Raw genomic sequence first — 20790 nt, forward strand, 5'->3', positions numbered from 1 at the left:
AATTAAAAATGATAGCTATTGAATAAGTTAAAATTTGTCTTCCATCTGTACTTAATAGTAACAAAAGATTTATTACCCTAGATGATATGTTAGACACAATAATTCAAATAGGAATTTCTAGCTTTATCCTAAGAAATTCAACTATTTATAGACTGCAAATTAAATATGGATGAAAGGAAAAATAATTGCACTAGCAAAATGTGAACATGTTCTAACCAATAATATTGCTAAATTGTTCCTACACTGTGTTCTTATTGGTCTAAATTAGTGATTAGGGGTCTAGATCTTCCTATTTCCTATTATACATAGAAGGTAAGGTTTTTTGTCTGAAGTTTAAGAATTCTATCAGGACTTTAGGGACGCTTCACAGAGGCCATTGGATGGTTTAAGGGTGTTTTATTTTTAGATTTAAGCCTTGGGATGGTTTTAGGCTATTTTCATACCCATTTCTAACCCTTTTGAATACATGAAATCCCCTAGATGCTAAGGGCGTAACCGCTAGTGTTTATCATAGTAACTAAAACAGATTATAATTATGAATATAGTTTGGCGATTATTCTGGAGTGCGAAGTCACAAACAAGTACATCACAGCACAGGAGAGTGGAAGCATTCTTACGTAGCTTTTACAACAATTAATCTATAAATACAGACCTGGATTCCCCTGTTGGGAACCTTTTTCGTCTGCTAGCAAATTGCTTTCTGTCTTTGTAGCGTCTTGGCTGTGTTAATATTCGCGACGCAATCGGTTGATTTTAAAGGACCCAAAAGTCGGGGTTGGGACACACAGTTATTTTACCCCTTCCCCTCTATAGGTTTACTCCAATTTTATAACATTTTTATAGCAGATATAAGTTATTGTGTTGATTATAATGTTCTCATGTATTGGGAACAAATAAAGAAATATTTTGTTGCTATGATGGATAATTCACCAGTATACCTGGAGCTTAATCTTTGTTATCCAACCCTGGCCTTAATGATAATAGCAAGGCTTCATAAAGTTTCAATCATGATATCTTTTGTTACAGGACTCGAACCATCTATCCTTATAACCTTAAGTTAGTGCTCTTACCCCTCAAACTTTCAACCACTTGTTAAAAAAAAATAATGATTTGTGGGTCAATTGTTTTGTTGGTCGGTTCACGATCAAGTCGTGTTGTAGCTCATCTGGTGTGCTAAAAAGCAAATAATTTCTGTAAGGTATGAAATTCATTTTTTGATAAAAAAAAACGCACATACATCCACCAATTCCACCAATTAAAAAAAAATGGTATTGCTTTTTTGCAATTTGTATGGAGCTATATACCTCCAAAACAGGAATGTCCAAATGTGAATGAAACCATTATTATCGGATTTTAACATATTTTTCGGTTAAAACTTTAAAAGTAAAAGGAAATTAACCAAAGGAATGAAATATTTTTTTTCCAAAAGACTTCTTTTCATGAAAAATGTCTTTTTTTTTAAAAGTTAGATATGCTTAAACTCCACTATCTTTTTAGTCGAAGAAAAGATTATATTTAAATGTGATCAATGCTTCAAAGAATTTTCAACAAAGCCAACCCTAAACAGACACATGCGAATTCATACAGGAATAAATTGTATAATGACAAATAGAAAATCAAAAGATAAAATAAAAGATTGATTTCATGAAGGGAGAGGACCACACCGGTTAAATTAATCTTCCCCACTTTTTCTCCACCCTCCTTGAATAATGATTTTATTGAATATTATATTGGTATAATACAATTATGAAACAGGAGAAAAGCCTTACCAATGTAAACAATGCTCTAAAAGTTTCAACGATACCTCCTCCTTGGCTTATCATGTTAAAGTTCACAATGGTAATATTTTCATTTAGAAATTTAAAATATATTTTACATTTCATATTGCTGTTGTGTTGAAAAAAATTCTTGTGTATACAGATGAGATTCATCATAGAGGACAATGGAATAAGTTTTACATTTTGAGAGAATTAATCAATCATTAATTAATCATATGTTATAACACTCTATCGATAATTACTGATTATTGTTTTAACCATTTTTCTATTACGAAGAGTCCATCATAGATCTGTATTAATTAATAAAACCTATCAAAAAGGCACTTCAACCGCAGGTAGGGAGGGGACATTGGGCTGTTATTACTCTAGTTTCTTAGCTAAGTCTTTAACTTTTTCCTATTCGCTGGATAACAACCTTGGTTGGCTCATTTAGTTGTACCATCAACTATTACCTATTACCTAATTGAGGGGGATTTCTCCTTCGATTTCAAGTAATCATCTAGAGAACCCAATGGTATCTTCCGCTTGTAATGGGATGTAATACTCTATTGCCTACTGGTGGTTAATTAACATCCAACAGACAACCAACCCTTTGGTTGCACGACCTTTGTCTGAGAAGTCCTAACGGTGCAGTGCATGGTATTGAATTGCGCTTTTTATGGGCCAAGGAATTCCTCCTACTATTTATGTCGCGCACCTGATGATTTATTTTTTAATCCCAATGTTACATTATTTTATTTTCAGGAGAAAGAAACTACAAGTGCGACCAATGTACAAAAACATTCATAAAACAGTCAAGACTAAGGTATCATCGACATTCACTATTTATTTGCATTGACTTATTGACAACAATTACCTTAAATGTCTCTTAACTTTCGAAAATATCCAAATTGTTAATTTTTCATGTGAAATAAACAAGTTTAGTAGGTACCCACTTTTTTTATATTTTTTCATATTTCTATTATGCTTTGATCCAATTTTCATAGTTTTTGTTGTCATAAGTATAAAAATTTAATTTTTATATTTTAACCATCTACCTACAATTTATGTTTTAATCAATTTTTCAATATTTTGCTTTGCTAAGGACTTATGAATATTGTCATCCTTTTTTCTTTTTGCAGGGACCATCTTAGATCCAACCATACAGGAGAGAAGCCATTCAAATGTGAAATATGTGAAAAAGATTTTGCCAGAAATGATAGATTGAAAAAACACATAAAAGAGAAGCACAATGCTACTTTACAAGCTGATTAAAATAATTGTTTTTAATTTTATTTTTTAATAATTTAAGAACACTATCTAGCTGCTACTGTATATAATTTTTTCAAACCTAATAGTTATAATACCAAGTGATCAAATAATAAAATAGCCAAAAAATTGTCTCATTTTTTTCTTCCCGTATGCTCTAGTGTTCTTTTTCCCCATACTTTGTTATTGCTGTGCTATTTATAGGCTAAATTTTATATTTTATATAGTTTTATAAATTTCAGAATCTTGAACACCTCTCCACCCCCCTCCAGGGGTTTAATGCTAAAATGGAGGCCGACGAAACTTCGCAACATAAAATGTTTCTTGACATGAGCCCGGAGGCCCTAGCAGAGGCCAGACAGTATTATCAAACTAAATACAAGGAACATTAATGCTCGATCTAGGACAGTTTTAAGGATATTTTTTTATTACCTAGAATTTTTAAGAGAAAAATTTCTTTTTTAAACGACAGGGTGGCATCTTTTACTATAAATTTTCGTATTTTAGATTTAAAATAAAAAAGAAAAAGAAAATTTTTTTTTTTTTTGGGGGGGGGGGGTGGTAGTCGAACCCACTATTTTATTCTTAGTTTTAAAAAGAATTTTTTTTTTTTTTTTGGGGGGGGGGGTATTTTTCATTTTTGGGGGGTTGGGGGTGTCCCACCCTCCAAGAAAATAGTTATAAACCTTCCCGGGAACTATGAGAAGCTACCCTGTAAAGGAGAACCCGATCGGTTCAGCTGCTAGCGAGATCCTTCGCTACAAACAAACAGACAAACAAACAGACAGACATCGTTCTACTTTGTATTATAGATTAAGATTCCGGATTTCGGTGTTTTGTCCAAATATTAGCGAATTAATCCAAAAAAGAAAGATTCGAAAACTTGAAATATTGCCGTTTATTTGTTCATCTGTCTCTATTTATAGAATATTTTCTAATAAAAGATTTTAATACAATAATTTTATTTTAAGCCATGGATGGATGTAGGATATACGATGATATATTCATTTTTCGTTAATTTATTGGCCAGTTCGTTCATCCAGGAGAAATGGAGGGGATAGGGGTATCGTTATTGAAGCCGGCTGCGAGCATCAATTTTAGCAGAGTAGCAGAATGAAAATCTGTTGCAACATCCAAATAATAAATTTTTAAGCGTATAAAATTAAGATTGACTATTATGCTGTCGCAGGGTCTTGTCAGTTTTTCACCAGAGTCGGATTCTTTTATACAGGTAAAAACAAGATTTTTTGAACAAAAGGGGTAGTTGCACAAAATGCATTTAAACTTGAATTTAGTGAACCGCATATTTATTACTGTTCAGTGGTTTAAACTACATCTACCTAAAGGTCATATATTTGAAAGAATTTCAATTTTATACCACGTAGTTTTTAAAATATTATCGTTATATAATATTGAACCTTTATTATTTTTTTTTCTCGCAAAAACAGCATGGCTATTTTAGTCAGGATTAGAATATAAACCCCAAGTAAAAAACCCAAGTTGGGTGTTATTTTTTTAAATGTACCTTTTTTCGTAATTTTAACTCTATTTTGACTCATAAGTAGTAACATTTTCAAACAACTATTAGATAATATAAAAACATTTTATTTTCACTATTGTATAACTGCATTTTAACTGCTTATTTTTATATATAAGTAACGGAATGTCTGTCTATATGTACCAAAAAAACTCTTTAACCACTGAACCAATATGGTTCTCAATTACAATGTAGCTTCTCAAGGGTCCGTTGAAGGTTTTAAACTACATTGGGGGGGAGGGTACCGGTCCACTACCCTCTAAAAATAAATTGCTCATAGAAAAAATACCCTCCTAAAAATATGGAAATTTACACCGAAAATATTTTATACTAGCGGTTACGCCCCTAGAAGACTCTAGTGGCACTTGAGGAGGGAGGAGTTGAATTTGATAACCCAATTAAGATTTAAAAAGAAAAAAAAAATTTGAGAGGGGAGGAATATTTTTTTGGGGGGAATTTTCTAGGGACGATTTCTCTCAGGACGGTGGTGGTATCCTCCCCCAAAATAGTTATAAACCTTCCCTGGACCTATGAAAAGTTACTCTCTAAAGGAGAACAATACCGATTCAGTGGTTAGCGAGATCCTTAGGTACAGACAAACATCCTGTTACTTTATTATAAGGATTTATCCTTATATTTAAAAATCCTTAGGTAATACCTAATCTTTAGAAAACAATAAAACCCCCCCCAAAAAAATAATAAAACCCCCAAAACCCTGGGTTTTATTAATAAAACCCACTGGGTTGGGCTATTTTTGAAAAAAAAACGGGTTTTTACCAACCCTGATTTTAATTTTTCTTTGTCTAACCTATATTTAACGTATTTTACAAAAACATTTATAGGTTGACAACTTCTAGTACCAAAACTAGTTAAATGCACTTCATACAACTATCTCTTTAACATTGTTTTTCACAATATTTGTCAATTTCATGCTTGAGAATATTTTTACATATTTTCTACAAGATATTAAAAAATCCTCCAAAATATATCAACAATTATTCAAAACTTGTTTTAAAAACTAGGCACTACGAGATCTACAGTACATGAGAGAGGCGTATGAAAACGGGATCCTTGCAATTAACAAAGTTCGGTGTGGCAGCCCTGATAGTGGAAATATTAGTGACTCTGGTTTGACAACCCTGGATGATGGACTAGAGTTTCTGTTTAACGGTTTACATAAGCATATAGATCTGCAGGCATGTACATTTTGTTTAGTTTTCTTTTTAATTTTTTTAATATGAAGGATTTATGGATCATGACCAATTAAAAGTGTGCAAAAATGCGTATATTTTTAAAATTCAAATTGCGCGGCTTGTGTTAATAGTAGAAAAATGTCATGCATATCGTTAGAATCTTCATAAACTATAGTTTTTGGGTGTTTAAGAAATATTCCTGGGCTACGTATAGTTTAGGGGCTACGTGGTAAAATGTCCCAACTTAATTAAAACTTTTCAACCTTTCTCACATTTTCCAACGTAGCTTCTATACTACAAATAGCATAAATATGATACACATATTTCCAAAAACTAGAGTTTTTGACATTTCTAACAGTATGCGTAACATTTTTCTACTATTAACACAAGCCGCGCAATTTGATTTTCAAATATGCAAGCATTTTTTCACACTTTTTAAATTGGTCATGATCCAGAACTCTTCCAAAATTGGGTACTTTGGAAAAACCGGTTTTTAAGGCATAATTTGTTGAAAATCGCTAAATATTTTTTTCTTATAATTGCCCCATTTCAATAAAGAAATTAAGATATAGATTATTAATTTCTGTCAATGGCAAGTGGGTTATATTAAGCAATACTTTTGTACCTATAAACACCCTGTACCTATGCCCCTAGAATCCTAATTCATAAATCCAAACAATCTTTTTAAAAATATAGGAATTTATTTGTTTCCAGATTTATTTGTTTGAATCTTACGAGAAGAGTAAATCTTCATATTCTGCCAGTGCTGAGCTCAAACAAAAGGACAGACCAGGTAATTTTCATTGTGATGTAAGATCTTTGAAACGGTTGTCCACAAAATTTTTCAGTACCATGGAAAGAAAATGAATTAGCGGATTTCGCGTATTTTCACAGTAGTTTTTGATAGGTTATTTCAGGTTAGGTAAATGTTAATGATTGCCCCCACAGGGTTAGGAAATAGGTGCCGCAGGGTTACCCACAGGGGCTAGAAATAGGAGCAATCTACTGTGAAAATCCTTGGGACTTTTAATGAATTATTATTGGTTGGTTCATTTCGTGTCCAAACGTTTCAACCAATAATTGTAATCTACAGGAGGGGTGATTTTGCGTATAACCATTAAGGATGTAGATCAATTTATCGGCCTTATTCTTATCCCATTAGATCCTTAGTAACGAACATATATACTGGAATTTTTAAATATTAACAGAATTAATCAAATTAAAGTTAATGAAGTTATGTTTTTTATGCCTCTAAAAAAAGGTATTTAGTGTTCAGTTCTTCCACCAGTTCAATTCTCGTCATTTCTATAGCCTTGGGGACTTATTGTATCTAGGTAACCAAAAATTTTGTCGGTGGGTGTGTGGCGTGGATCATCATTACCAAAAAAAAGTTCATCATTTTTATGTTTAAAGTTTGTGTGTCTTTACATGAAAGGACAGAACTCTTTTTTTTCATAAAGGCATTAGTCTTCATGAAAACTATTCTTGTTTATTTATAGTTTTGGTTGGACCTGCCGAATTGAAAACTGTAAATCGTCTGACTGGAAAAGAAGTAGCACCATCACAACCACCTGATACATCTAGCGTGGTTGTCAAGCTGGAATCCGACACAACTGAAACTAAAGTTAATATTAGTAAGGATGACACAGATGATATTGCACATGTTGTTGATAAAACTGACAAGGAACAGAACAAGGAAAATGAGATTAGCACAAAGTGGAATGATGATAAAACTGAAGTTAAAGGTAATGCTTTTTCCAGTGCAGCTTCTAATCTGTTGAATTAGAACAGCTTCCAAAGCCATACTGAAAAATTATATATCGTAAATGCTTAGACAATTTTCTTCGAATGATAAAATAAAAATGATAATAATACAACGTAAGTAATGGATCGTACTGATTTTTGTTTTAAGGTTTTTTTGTTTAAAACAAAAAAAATGTGTAATTTTTGTAGCTTGAACTTCAACAACGCATTTGATACGTAACAAATATTAAATAATTTTATTTTATATTTCTAAGTGATCAACATTTCTGTGATGAAAACCACATAAATATTTAATACAAAACATTAAAAAAACAGTACACCTTTCTTTTGAAGTAACCAGGAGTCGGCTGCGGCTTAGTGTGGCTGCGAATTTGCCCCAATGCCCCAAAGCTTATTAATGCCACGCGACATTAAACAAATTGGTGGCTTCGCCTTTTATTATTGGTGCTTCCAGAAAAGGCCTGGAAGAGTAGAATCAGGAGCCTTTATCCGTTTCAAAATATCTCGTTCCTAGCCTGAGAAAATGATGATAATTATTTGATTTAGAAAAAGTGCGCTTGATAGGGTTAGAGAAGCCAAAGTCAACTAAACGGGTAAAAAAGAAGAAGCGCCGTCAATGTGAAATCTGTCTCGAGTTCTTCCCAAGTATTAGAAATCTTAACTCTCATATGAAAACACATACAGGAAAATTACAGACATATTTGCAACCAATTATTATTTGTTGGATTAGAACCGGTACTGAGCCTAAATGAACAATCATGAATCGTATCGTATATTATTAAATTTTTACAAATAGTAAAATAAAAATCATAAATTCAATATCGGTTTAGTTAGTTTAAATTTTTCATTTAACTGTCCGCGAAAAGCTGTCTACAACACAATGTAATATAATACGAAAGTAAAATCTAATCTTTTATCCAGTATCGTTAGTATCGTTGCTGCACTACTAAAAATTTTTGGACAACCGGATTACGGACAACTCATTTTCTATGTTGCATAAACCAACAAACCTATTCAATTAGAACAATTTTGAAAAAAGTAAATTCCCAATCATATTACCCCTTCTCTATATTAAAATTATTGATTAGAGTCAGAACTAACCTAATATAAATTTAATAAAAGTGTCTAAAGTTTTCAGCCAATGAATTAAGAAACTTTGGGAAAATAACAAACTTAAAATGAGAATATTTCTGTAACTAATATTTGAACATTAGGTGTTGATTTACATCCATGTGATCAGTGTCCCAGAGTATTTGCTACCAGTCATGTTCTTAAGGTGAGCATCATAACGTCAAGTGTAGAGTAGCGACGCGCAGAGCCGTCAATTAATTTTCAAACAGAGGTGTATGTATATTCTGCACAAGAATAATTGTCTCCCTCCCCCCATATAATTTTATCCCAAGAAGGGAGGAAAATGAAAAATGTTTTCAGTAGGTACCTACATACTCTTTATTTTATCCACTTATTTTTTTACCCCTATTTTTCTAGTTTTTTCCACCAAGGAGGGAGAAATGATGTAAAAAAGTTTTCATTACTCTTTATTTTTTCATATACACATTACCCCCCCCCCCCTAAATCCGGGGATCCCATGCAGTTCATAGCTGCTGCGTTACTTCAGGAAATATTTGTTCAGGTTCACTATCGAGTGCACACGGGGGAGAAGCCGTACAAGTGTGAGCACTGCCCGAAGGAGTTCAGCCAGAAGGGTATTCTTGACAGACATATCAGGTTAGGATATACCTACATTGTTGAGAATATACATTTATTGTCTAAAGGTGTTAAGTTATAAGGGATTTTTTAGATAGACCTTTAAAGTTTTGAAAAAGTAAATCTTCATTCAGAGGCGATTTACTGCGAGAAAATAAATCTGAGATGCACGACCTTTGTCTGAGAAGCCCCAACTGTGCATGGTAACAAGTTGGGCCTGTTTTGGGCCAAGGCATTCCCCCCACTCTAACTATTTACGTCGCGCGTCTGACTTAGTAGCAGTGGGAACCATTTTTAACGCTAATAGTTATGACGCGGTGTCGGACCGAGATTCGAACCTATCACCTTCCCGACGACGAGCGGATGCGCTACGTGTTGAGCCACGGTCGCGGGTTACATTCTACATAACTTCTTATCTACATTTTAGGATTCATACAGGGGAGAAGCCATATAAGTGTGACCAGTGCCTGCGCGCATTCTCTACAAGTCATTCTCTCAAGAATCATGTACAGACTCATACAGGTATAAAACAGTGTTATGACTTTTGAAGAAAAAGGCATCTAGTTTTCACTTCTTCTACCTAGTCAAAAAGAAAGGGGGGGGGGGGGGCGAAAGTGACACTTTTTGTAACCAAAACTAAAAGTCAACAAAGGAACTCAACTAAAAAAAGAGTTACAGGTCTGAGATTTTGCATGGCAGTTGCTTTATAGGGGTACAATATGGAACTGTGAAGAAACGGCGGCGAAACCGCCGAAAACCGCCGTTTCCCGCCGAAATTTTTTTTGCCTTTTCTCGGCGGTTTTCGGCGGTTGCGCCGCCGTTTTTTCACAGTTCCATATTGTACCCCTATAAAGCAACTGCCATGCAAAATGTCAGACCTGTAACTCTTTTTTTAGTTGAGTTCCTTTGACTTTTAGTTCTGGTTTCAAAAAGTGTCACTTTCGCCCCCCCCCCTTTCAATGCTTTCTCGTCATATGGCCTTTGGAACATCTAAAACGGTGGTCCTTAAAAAGTTTTTCTGTATTTCTGAATGTTTAAGGGTTTTTTATATCTTTACATAGAAGGATATTAACATTTTTTTTTATATCAAAGGGCATCAGTTTTCATGAAAAGTAATCATTTTAACATTTTAAAATTAACGCTTTGGGGTACTTTAAGGGGTCCTAGGACAAACGTATGAGTCCCAAACGTCGGAGTGGGAACTTAACCTATCCTAACCTACTTTAAACTATCTTATAGGTTTTTAAATGCCTAACCCCTGCGGAGGGCTTATTTGTATATTCATATCTTAACCTAACCTAACTTGTATAGAAATATACTTAATGAAATTAATATTTTAATTTAAATGTTTGTCCAATTTAATCGAAAGTGTGGGACTTCTTCTTTTGTCCTGGAACCTTTTAAAGATATTTCAACCTCGAAAAAAATATTCTTTACCTACAGAAAAAGATGTTGTAATTGTAATGTTGTAAACGTTTGGACATTCAACTTAATGAAACAACCAATCAAAATTAAACACAAGTTCCCAAAGTTGTTATGATTTATATATTACATCTTTAAAAGATATATATAGCTGTTTAGTGTTTATAGTGCCCTAGCAAAATGGGGATAGATATCAATGCTTTTGGCCTATCTATTCTATTGACGTCAGGAAATACCCTATACCCCATCTCTTTTCTAGGGGGTTTCTTTCCCTTTCTCTTTCCCTCTACTATTACGTCAATAGAACAGGTAGGCCAAAAGATGTTACATCTATCAGGGTTGGCATATCGGGCTTTTTTTTCGATAAAGGACCGCCCGATTCCCCAAAAGGGGTTTTGGGCACCCTTTTGGGCAAATGTCGTAAAAAACATATAAAAAGGTTATAAAATAGACTAAAACCATACCAAGACTTATTAGAAATAAAATAGCCTACACCATCTCAGGACTTATAAAAGGAAAACCATTTCGGTTCAGCGGTTAGCGAAATCCTTCTCTAGATTCAAAAAGCTTACTAATTTATACATATAACTAGCGGCTTCGCCCCTAGCCTCTAGGGGCTTTGCCCCAAGAGGTTATCAAAAAAAATTAAGGTGAAATTCGTAAAAGGACCAAGGAAATCTGCAAAAAAAAAATTGGGGGGGGATTTTTTGGGGGGTTGGGGGTGTCCTACCCCCCAAGAAAATATCTTAAAACCACCACAGGATCAGTAGGTACATTCCCTGAAGAGTAGAGCCCATTCGGTTCAGCGGTTACCGAGATCTTAAGCTTCAGACGGACAGACAGACGGACAGACAGACGGACAGACAGACAGACAGACATCGTTCTACTTTGTATTATAGATAGTTAATATCACCCAAAAAAAAGCCCGCCCCCCCCCCCCCTCTTTTTTCACCCCCTACCCTAAGGAGAAGGGGTGCCCAAATCTGCCTAAAAGTACCTATAAAGGGCAGCCCAAAACCGCCCACCCGATATGCCAACCCTGACATCTATCCCAATTTTTCCTATTGCTATAAACACAGCTACAAACATGAGTCCAACTTTCTAGTTTTAATACATCTGATATTTTTTTCATCTATTTATAAATTAAATGCATATGATGATAGTATGAAATAGGTAAAACTACTGGGTTTTATAAATTAAGATCAAATTCATTTCGAGTAAATGCCCTTTTGTATGGAACGGACTTGTTTGCTATGTAGCTGTTGAAATAGTCAGGGAAATGAAGGGGTAAGACAATGGAGGATAAATTCCATGTTTCAGGAGAGAAACCCTTTACCTGTGACGAATGTGGAATAAAGTTTGCCCACAGCAAGACTCTGGTTAACCACAAAAAGATGAAGCACAGCGAAGTACCTGTCAAGGAATATTATATTATACATACACTATTCACTTATTTGACACTAGCGGCTAAACCCCCTGAAGGCCTCTAGGGGCACTTTATGGATGGGGGTTGACCCAATCTTTTATTTTAGATTTAAAAATGAAAAGTAAAAAATTTCTAAGGACGATATCCCTTTCCGAGGACCTATGAGAAGCTACCCTATAATGGAGAACCATATCGGTACAAACAAACAAACATACAGACATCCTGTTACTTTATTTTAAGGATTTCATTATTATTCTATACATACAGAATTTTTCAAGAAACCCGCTGGAACATTTTTATTTTTTAAGATCCATTAAATTAAATATATCTGGCATTTTTCATACGTTAACAAGGATGACAATTGAGAGTATCCATAGCTTAGAAGCAAAGCTTAACAAATCATACGAACAGACATACGAACATTGACAAAGATAAAGTAACAGCGCATTTAGTATCCAACATTATTTATAGTCTAAATTTCGAATAAATCAATCCAAAAATTGAGGCTGCTTGGTACTGTCATACTTACATTTTTAGACTTTATTTTAGAGATGCTTCGCTTATGATATTATACTTAATTGTTCTAGTATTCCATTTTCAAAAAATCAAGAGAATAGAATAAGTTAAAAGCCAAAAAATCATCATTTTAAAAATTGATATGCAGACTTTTGGGTAATAATTATAAAGTTGCTACGCTCTCTAAATTTACCCACAGCCATCATCATGCGAATCTTGAAATCAGTATAGGACAAGTTACGGACGCATAGACGGACGGATCCCAAAATGTAAAAAAGCTATGTTTTCGAATCAAATTTAAAAAAAAAGGGGGGGGGGGAGTTAATGCATTCATCTCGTAATCAATGATTAAATGGAACTTCGAATTCGAATTTCGATCTGAAATTTTTCATGAGTAATCCTTTGTAGGTCTATTTTCCCTAAATCGAACAAAAAGTTGGAAAAGAAACGGCTGTTGGCTCAGACGTTTAGCCGTTTTTTGCCTATTTTCAGGGCAAATTCATCATTAATTACGTAGGAATCAACTTTTTAAAACATATTTTTGGTTTAATTCATATTAAAGGATAGCAATAACGATTTTTAAAACGTCTAGTACCAACAGCTACCGGCTGATAAGGTTTTTGAGCGACAAAAAGTAATATGTGGTGGAGATACGTTTCGTGACTAATTTGTTATTAAGATAGCCAAAAAATGGCAAAACATTTCCAACTTTTTGTTCGATTTAGGGAAAATAGACCTACAAAGGATTATTCTTCCAAAATTAGATCGAAATTCGAATACTAAGTGCCATTTAATCATTGATTACGGGATGGTTGCATTAACCCCCCCCCCCCCCCCTATATTTATAAGAGTGTATGATAATTGAAATGTAAAAGGTTGCTAAGCCATATAAATGTGACGTTTGTCCTAAAGCTTTTACTGCCCAGGTAAAAAAATCCAGTATTGCTTCAAAAACCGACTAATATCCGATGGATTCGAATCGGTTCTCTATACTGAAAATGTATCATATGTCTAGCATCGTATTATATCCAGTTTTTTTACGAATGAAATGTACGATCTTACTTTTAAAACCAGTTGGTTTAGCCATCTTCGGCATCTTGGGGCTTTAAAAACCGGTTTTAGTCTCATTATTATACATTTTCATATCCGCGGAAAGCTGTTTGTAATATGATGCGACTACTATTCTAAATTTGTTAAGGAATTTTCCCCCTTTTTTATAATTTATACACTTCACTAGCGGCTTCGCCCCTAGCCTCTAGAGGCTTTGCCCCATGAGGGATTAAAAAAAAAAAAATTCTGGTGCTGCCTATAATTTATGGGAAGAAATTTTCATTTTTGAGGGGGTTGGGGGTGTCCAACCCCCCAAGAAAATAGCTTAAAACCACAATAGGAATATACCCCGAAGAGTAGAAACCGACCGGTTCAGTGGTTACTGAGATCTTAAGGAACAGACAGACAGACGGACAGACATCAAGCTACTTTGTATTATAGATTATTAAACTTACGTTAAGATAAGACGCTTCTATACTAAAACTCTTTTGTTAATTGGCTGATTTTAGGTATAAAGCGTGAATTACTTCAACTTCATTGACCTATTTGACATGTCAATCACTATAAGCTTATATTTATATTTAGTCAAAAATATTTTGCTACGGTATTTATGGACAAGAACATAGTATATTCTAGTAGATCATTATAATGATGGCTAGTAATAAAATGTCGTTTCTCGCAGTCGTACGCGGCCATGAGTCATGTAGGAAGGGTTCACCGCCATTTTTACATTTCTCGCCGAATTAGGCGATTCGGAAGCATTTGAGGCAATGTTTTTTTTTTCCAAAACCTTTTTCCCTCATATCTAACCCTGAGTGAGGGACTTTTAATTCTTGTTTCTCATGGTATATCCTAAATTCAGTTCTTTGAAGATATAGGAACAAAATCTTTTATGGTGGGTCAATAAAAATTAATTAAAATAAAAACTGCGATTTGACCGCCCTTCAACGCCATTTTCTGCCGCCGCTCAATTTTTTTTTCTTCAAAAATTTTTCCCCTTATAACTAACCCTGCGGTTCTACTTAGTCATTTTTTATTGGTCATTTTTAGTTATAAGAGGAAATTTTTTCTTATGATTCCAAATCGCCTACTTCGGCGAGAAATGTAAAAAAATACGACCGGGAGAAACGGCATTTTATTACTGGTCATGAATTATTATTACTTTTAGGTGTATCTAACCATCCATATGCGAAGTCATACAGGGGAACGACCCTTTGAGTGTGGTCTCTGCTCTAAAGCTTTTACTAATAAGGGTAAGTAAATTTATTAATAACTAGCGGCTGCGCCCCTAGAGGCCTCTAGTGGCCCTTGAAAGGGGGGAGGGGGAAGCGTCGACCCACTCTAATCTAAATTTTAATTTAATTAAAATATTTTATTTGGTGGGGGGATAATTTTCCCTCTTCGGATGTTGGTGGTACGCTCCCCCAAAATAGTTTCAAAACCTTCCCTGGACCTATGAGAAGCTTCACTGTAAAGGAGAACCATATCAGTTTTGCGGTTAGCGAAATCCTACTCTACAGACAAAAAAAGCTTACTACTTTATATAATAGGATTAATCGGCTATATGTTGTGACAAAAAGCGAAGCTTTTCTAAAATAAGGGTCTCAGTGTCTAAAGCTCAAAACGTCAGCACAAGACAACATTTAGTAAATCAGTATTTTCTGGGCATTATATTAGATAGCTGAATATCTGATTAGGTAACATTTTGATAAATATTGGTATTTATTTTTTAGCTAAGAACTTGGAAGAAAATTTATTTGTGCTTTCATTAATCAAGACTACCTATTCAGAGCGACCACTGCACACTATTTATACTATATAGGATGAATTTGGATACTATATGATACTACTAGCGGCTACGCCATTAGAGGCCTTTAGGGGCACTTGAGGAGTGAGTCGAATTTAATAACCCAATTTCTTATCTTAGATTTTAAAAGAAAAAGTAAAAAAAAAAAATTTTGGTTGGGGCCGAAATTTTTTTTTTTTTTTTTTTTTTTTTGGGGGGGGGGGTAAGGGGGAAGTTTTGCCACTTTCGCTTACTCCGTAATTAGTAGGCTAGGTATTAATGTGAGACTATAGGTTATTTGGGATAAAAGTTTACTTTTGGATAGTAGTCCACTTATATATAATCATTTTTGGATAGGTGTCCAGGTTTAAAATTTCCCAAAAAGTTATTTGGGGGCCTAATCATAGTTTTAGCTCTGCAGTATGATTCTATTGGTGTCATAGTATATTTTTGATATACCTTTAAAATTAGGTTAAAAACAGTTTAACACCTTGGGATTTAAATATTCATTTTTGCTTAATTTTTATTAAATAACGATTAAAATACTGTTAAATACCTAAATACTTTATACCTTACCGAAATACATTATAATCTTTGCCAAAAACCATTAACTACTTAGGTACCTTGAACCATCACACAAAGCTTCACAAGGGGGAGAAGAACTTTAAGTGCGAGACTTGCAACAAGGCCTGGGTGCGTAAGAGTCGCCTGATCGCTCACATGCGTACACATACCGGGGAGAAGCCGTTTAAATGTGATGTATGCCAGAAAGATTTCTCCAGAAATGACCTCCTGAAGAAACACTTGAAAAGCCATCGGCTGCAGGTTGAATATTTTATTCCTAGACCAGCAGGTGCCTCCTAGAGGCCTCTAGGGGAACCTGATGAGGGGGTGGAAATTTTTTTCTTGGGGCGATTTATCTTGGGAGGATGATGTTATCCTCCCCTACAATAGTTTTAAACCTTCCTAGGACCTATAAGAAGCTTCTTTGTAAAGGAGAACCATATCGGTTCAGCAGTTAGCGAGATCTTGTTACTTTATTATAAGGATTAATTTTGTATTTTTAATTCTTATACTACCTACCTACTTATTAATTAACAATCACGATACACAAAAAGGTAAATAAAAGATTTTAGTGATAATTTTTTACACTACAACTAAACTTTTCTGTGGTAATATTTTTTTCCCAAGGCTACTGATGATGGCGGCAATTCAGCAGCAGCTTTGGCAGCTGCCGCTACTAGTTCACGTCAACACGAGCAGCTGTTCCGTGGCGGCCAAATGGTGGCCGCTGGTGGACACAGGATGGATGTAGAGCAACAACACAGGATGGAGGAACTTTATAGAGCAGGAGTAGCGCAACATCACAGGTAAATGGGTTTTTTAGAAAGGGAAATACTCAGGGAGGGAGGAGACATTAAGGCTTTTTATTAAACTCGTCCCCAAAGTTTTATGATAACTGGCCCAAAAACTTAAGGAATTTTATTGAATATTGATTGATTGACTCATTAAATTGAGTGTCCAAATGTTTTAATCAGTATGGGTCAATCAAGAAGGGTTAATCATCAATGGGATGTATATTTATTTATTGGCCAGTGTCATATCCCTTCAGATCACTGGAAATGCTACACAATTCTAACATTAATAAAAAAAAGATTGTACGTGAGAATCCTTTGAGATGATCATTGATCAATCTTAGATTGGTAAGTTGTGCGTTCAGCCCAGAGTCTTAACATCATGGGCAGGGATATAAAGTGATAATATAATAGCAGATAAATTAAGGTACAACTCCAATAATGATACACAATATTACCCTACTGCAGATTACAATTAGTGGTTGAAACGTGTGGACATACATCAATCATGGAAAGAAAACAAAGTAGCACGTTTCGTCGTATTTTTACAGTATCTGTCGGTAGGCTATTTTAGGTTAGGTTAGGTAAGTGTTAATGATCGCCCCCTGCATTAATGGGCAAGGAAATTGGCCTTGCATTGTTAGAGCCCCCGCAGGGGCTAGAAATAGAAGAAATGCTACCGTGAAAATACGACGAAACCTGCCACTTCGTTTTCTTACCATTATCTAAAGTGTCACGATTTACTTCATGACCACTCCAACACAATTTAGCAATCATAATCTCACAAATAACGACTTTACTTGTCCACCAAGTACTTGAACTCGGGGTTTTCACCACTTATATAAGACACCCTTAAATTAACTTCATACAATTACTGCATTTCTTGTTTTAGATTGGGAGGTAGCGCAGCTGATATGAACAGAATGATGGACGAAAGAATGCAGGTAATTTATATACCTGCAGAGGTGTATATTAAGATTCATTTTTTCCCTGGCTTCAAATATTTTACTTCCCTAAAGTATGGAAAAATATTTTTAGTACTCTATTTTATTCACTTTTGTTACCCTTTCCACATATTTTTCTGCTTTTTCCCCAAGTAAATGGGAAAATGTTTTTAGTACTCTTTATTTATTTTTTAATTCCCCCCCCCCCCCCCCACACCTTTAGCATGGGATACCATGCAGCACATACACCCCTGTCCAGCTGTAGTACTGTTTTCCATTTTACTCTTCTTTTTTTTATCTAACACACAGAAATTTATATTTTCCAATCAATTAAATTTCTTTCCCTCCCCCTTTTCCATTTCATTTCCTGATTTTTAAAAAGAAAATTATAATAAGTAGTTAAAGAGGGTCATTTTTTCGTGAAATTCCAAAAAGTGTCAAACTGATGCGTTTGTTTATAATTAAGAACAGTTTGACATAATAAGCGCTTTTGACTGGAAGCTTCCAACCAACTTTATGGAATTACGTGGGAAAAAAATGATGCTATTTATCCTTTGTTTTTGAATTTTTTCTCCTAGGAGTGGGGAAATAGGGAAAAAAAAAAACACAAAAACTGCCAAAATGTTATCTGTTTAAAAGCTTTTAAATTGACCAATGACCGTTCATAATACATCTAATATTTTATGAATTAATAAGTATAGATATACAATCCAGATACCTACTGGGATCCAGTGTTGGGGATCTTTTTCATCTGCTAGCAAATTGCTTTCTGCTCTTTTGTAGCAACTTGCCTTTGGTAATATTTGTGACGCTGTTGGCTGATATACAAAGACCCAATTGAAAGTCTGCACTTGGTCCAAGGGGTCGGGACATTCAATTTTATAATCCATTCCCCCGTTTATTGTCTTGCTTTAATATATGTAGTACTAGCGGCTACGCCCCTAGAAGCGTCTAGTGGCACTTTAAATGCTTTTTTTTATATTTAAAATATGTCTATGTTGCATTTGACGTTTATGTTAGTGTGGTAGCGGCCTCGGTTTATCAGCCGCTTCCCAAGTTCAGGATTACGGCAGTGCGAACAGACGTGGACACGTATAATTATAGAGAAGCTGGGCTTCTCTAGATATCACCAAATAACAAACAGAATTTAATGAGGTGTTACTTTATTCAGAGTCTAAAGGTTACTGATTTATAATACAACAAATAATCAATACACAGATTGGAATAATTAATACTAAATCAAAGGTTAATTATAGATATACATGCAATAAACAAAATGGACAACATTTATCCCCCATCCCTGGAAAGGGGTGGGGAACCAAGCAAATCAGATTAACCATAATGCGGCTGTCAAAACTATAATCAATTTTAAAGCATGGGGGAGGGGTCAGGTGTACCCATCCCCCCGTTACTCGGGGGAGGTCTCTCAGCCCTCCTACGAGTCGGGGTCAGGGTTGCCATGCAGCATGGCCCAGGGTTGTCGAATACCACATTAGCGTTGAACTCTCTTTCTAAAATCAAGAAACGTAAAAAAATTTTTTATTTTTTTGTGATTTCCCTTGGGAGGGTGGTGGTACCCTCCCCCAAAATAGTAAAAAAACCTTCCCGGGACCTATAAGAATATACCCTTGTTAAGAAGAGCCCGATCGGTTCAGCAGTTAGCGAGATCCTTCGGTACAGACAAACAGATAAACATCCTGTTACTTTAGTAAACAACGAACCCGTATTTCGACAAGAATGACATAAAGTATTTATGAATTAATATTTTTTTAGGAGAATCCATTATTCCGTGGAAATCGTGGAGTATTGGACAATAGACTATCAGAAGCCCAACTATTTAGAAATAATAGACATAACCATATGGAAGGAAATCTATCTGTCCTATCCTCAGAAGCCAACTTCCTATGTAAAAATGAATATGACCACTAAAGAAAATCAACGAATGATGAATTTAAAAATCTACAAAAAATTTTATTTTTGTAAACTTATTTCTCTAACTTTTACTTATATATATCTAGTTTTTTTTATGTTTTAGAATAAAATTTTAATAATTTTAAGGATCTGAAATTTATCAGTATTGAAATTTGTTACCTATACTTGAAATTATTAGTTCCTTTTATTAGTACATACTCTATAATTAGGGCATGTCTCTCGGATATTAAGAGATAATACAATGATCGGTATATTGCTATAGATTATAATTATCTGTTTATCTGATTAAAGTTAATCGTTGAAACGTTTGGACACTACCATTTTTAAACAAAACATTCAAAATTCAGTAAATGTACCCAAAGTTTGTGTACTAAAGATAAAGTGGTTATAAAACTTTGGGTACCAGTGTAATATACCATAGAGAGAGATTGGACAATGGGCTGTTTATTACACTAGTACTCAAAGATTTTTATTACGTTTTATTATAGATTGGCTAAAGAACTTTAGGAACTTTTAGCAAATTTTTATTGGTTAGTTTATTAGGATGATTGTTCAAACGTTTCAATCATTAATTGTAATCTTCAGAAGGGATAATTTTGTGTATAATAATGTTGGATGTACATCAATTTATCTGCCATTGTCTTATCCCTTTAAATCCCTGGTAATTAACAGTCTAATGTCACCTCTATGTCCTTTCATGCGCAAACCTTAGCTGCATGAATTTTTTATAGCATACCTACTAAGTACTTCCTGACCCTTTATTGCTGAAAACTTCACATTTACTGAATATGTAATTAGAAAATATCGCTAGCTTTTTGTTGCTACTCTAGTTTTCAATTTTAAAATGTTTAACTTACTTTTTAACAATCTTTTTTTTAAAGTTTTGTGAGTTTTATTTAAGTTTTAGTTATTATTTTTTTCTTCAAAAAACGATTATTACCTCATATATTTTTTGAGTAAGTAACCTTTACAAAAATTTATGGAAATTATTTTTTTATTGTTTTTATACATGAATTTTATACCTACCTAAAATTTGAAATGACTGAAAGTATTATATGTAATGGAAATTTTATAGACTTGATGTTATATTTTAACTTGTATGATAATTTTTTTTAATAGAGTTTTTTAGTAA

The 20790-nt window shown here is 34.2% G+C and overlaps 1 protein-coding gene across 1 annotated transcript; it reads left to right on the forward strand.

The window, feature by feature from the left end:
- The first annotated feature begins 303 nt into the window (after positions 1 to 303).
- On the forward strand, positions 304 to 20790 carry LOC145327540 (uncharacterized). Its single transcript, XM_080171085.1, has 21 exons — positions 304 to 595; positions 1496 to 1583; positions 1752 to 1839; positions 2523 to 2583; positions 2900 to 3029; positions 3254 to 3407; positions 4214 to 4257; positions 5586 to 5759; positions 6471 to 6549; positions 7256 to 7501; positions 8067 to 8202; positions 8733 to 8796; positions 9154 to 9248; positions 9655 to 9749; positions 11970 to 12067; positions 13464 to 13517; positions 14810 to 14894; positions 16047 to 16252; positions 16619 to 16797; positions 17675 to 17726; positions 19500 to 20790. Exons 2-21 carry the CDS (start codon positions 1572 to 1574, stop codon positions 19653 to 19655), a joined length of 2208 nt encoding a protein of 735 aa, XP_080027211.1. The 5' UTR covers positions 304 to 595; positions 1496 to 1571; the 3' UTR covers positions 19656 to 20790.

Source organism: Acartia tonsa, chromosome 9 (assembly GCF_053477335.1).
Source record: "Acartia tonsa isolate MP-2025a chromosome 9, ASM5347733v1, whole genome shotgun sequence".
Lineage (NCBI taxonomy): Eukaryota > Metazoa > Arthropoda > Copepoda > Calanoida > Acartiidae > Acartia > Acartia tonsa.

Bases quoted from the DNA above. Each gene is read 5' to 3' on its own strand.
- LOC145327540 (XM_080171085.1), top strand. The intron at 4,258-5,585 runs GTAAAAACAAGA...TTTAAAAACTAG, and splicing joins AGTCGGATTCTTTTATACAG to GCACTACGAGATCTACAGTA. The intron at 7,502-8,066 runs GTAATGCTTTTT...TATTTGATTTAG, and splicing joins TGATAAAACTGAAGTTAAAG to AAAAAGTGCGCTTGATAGGG.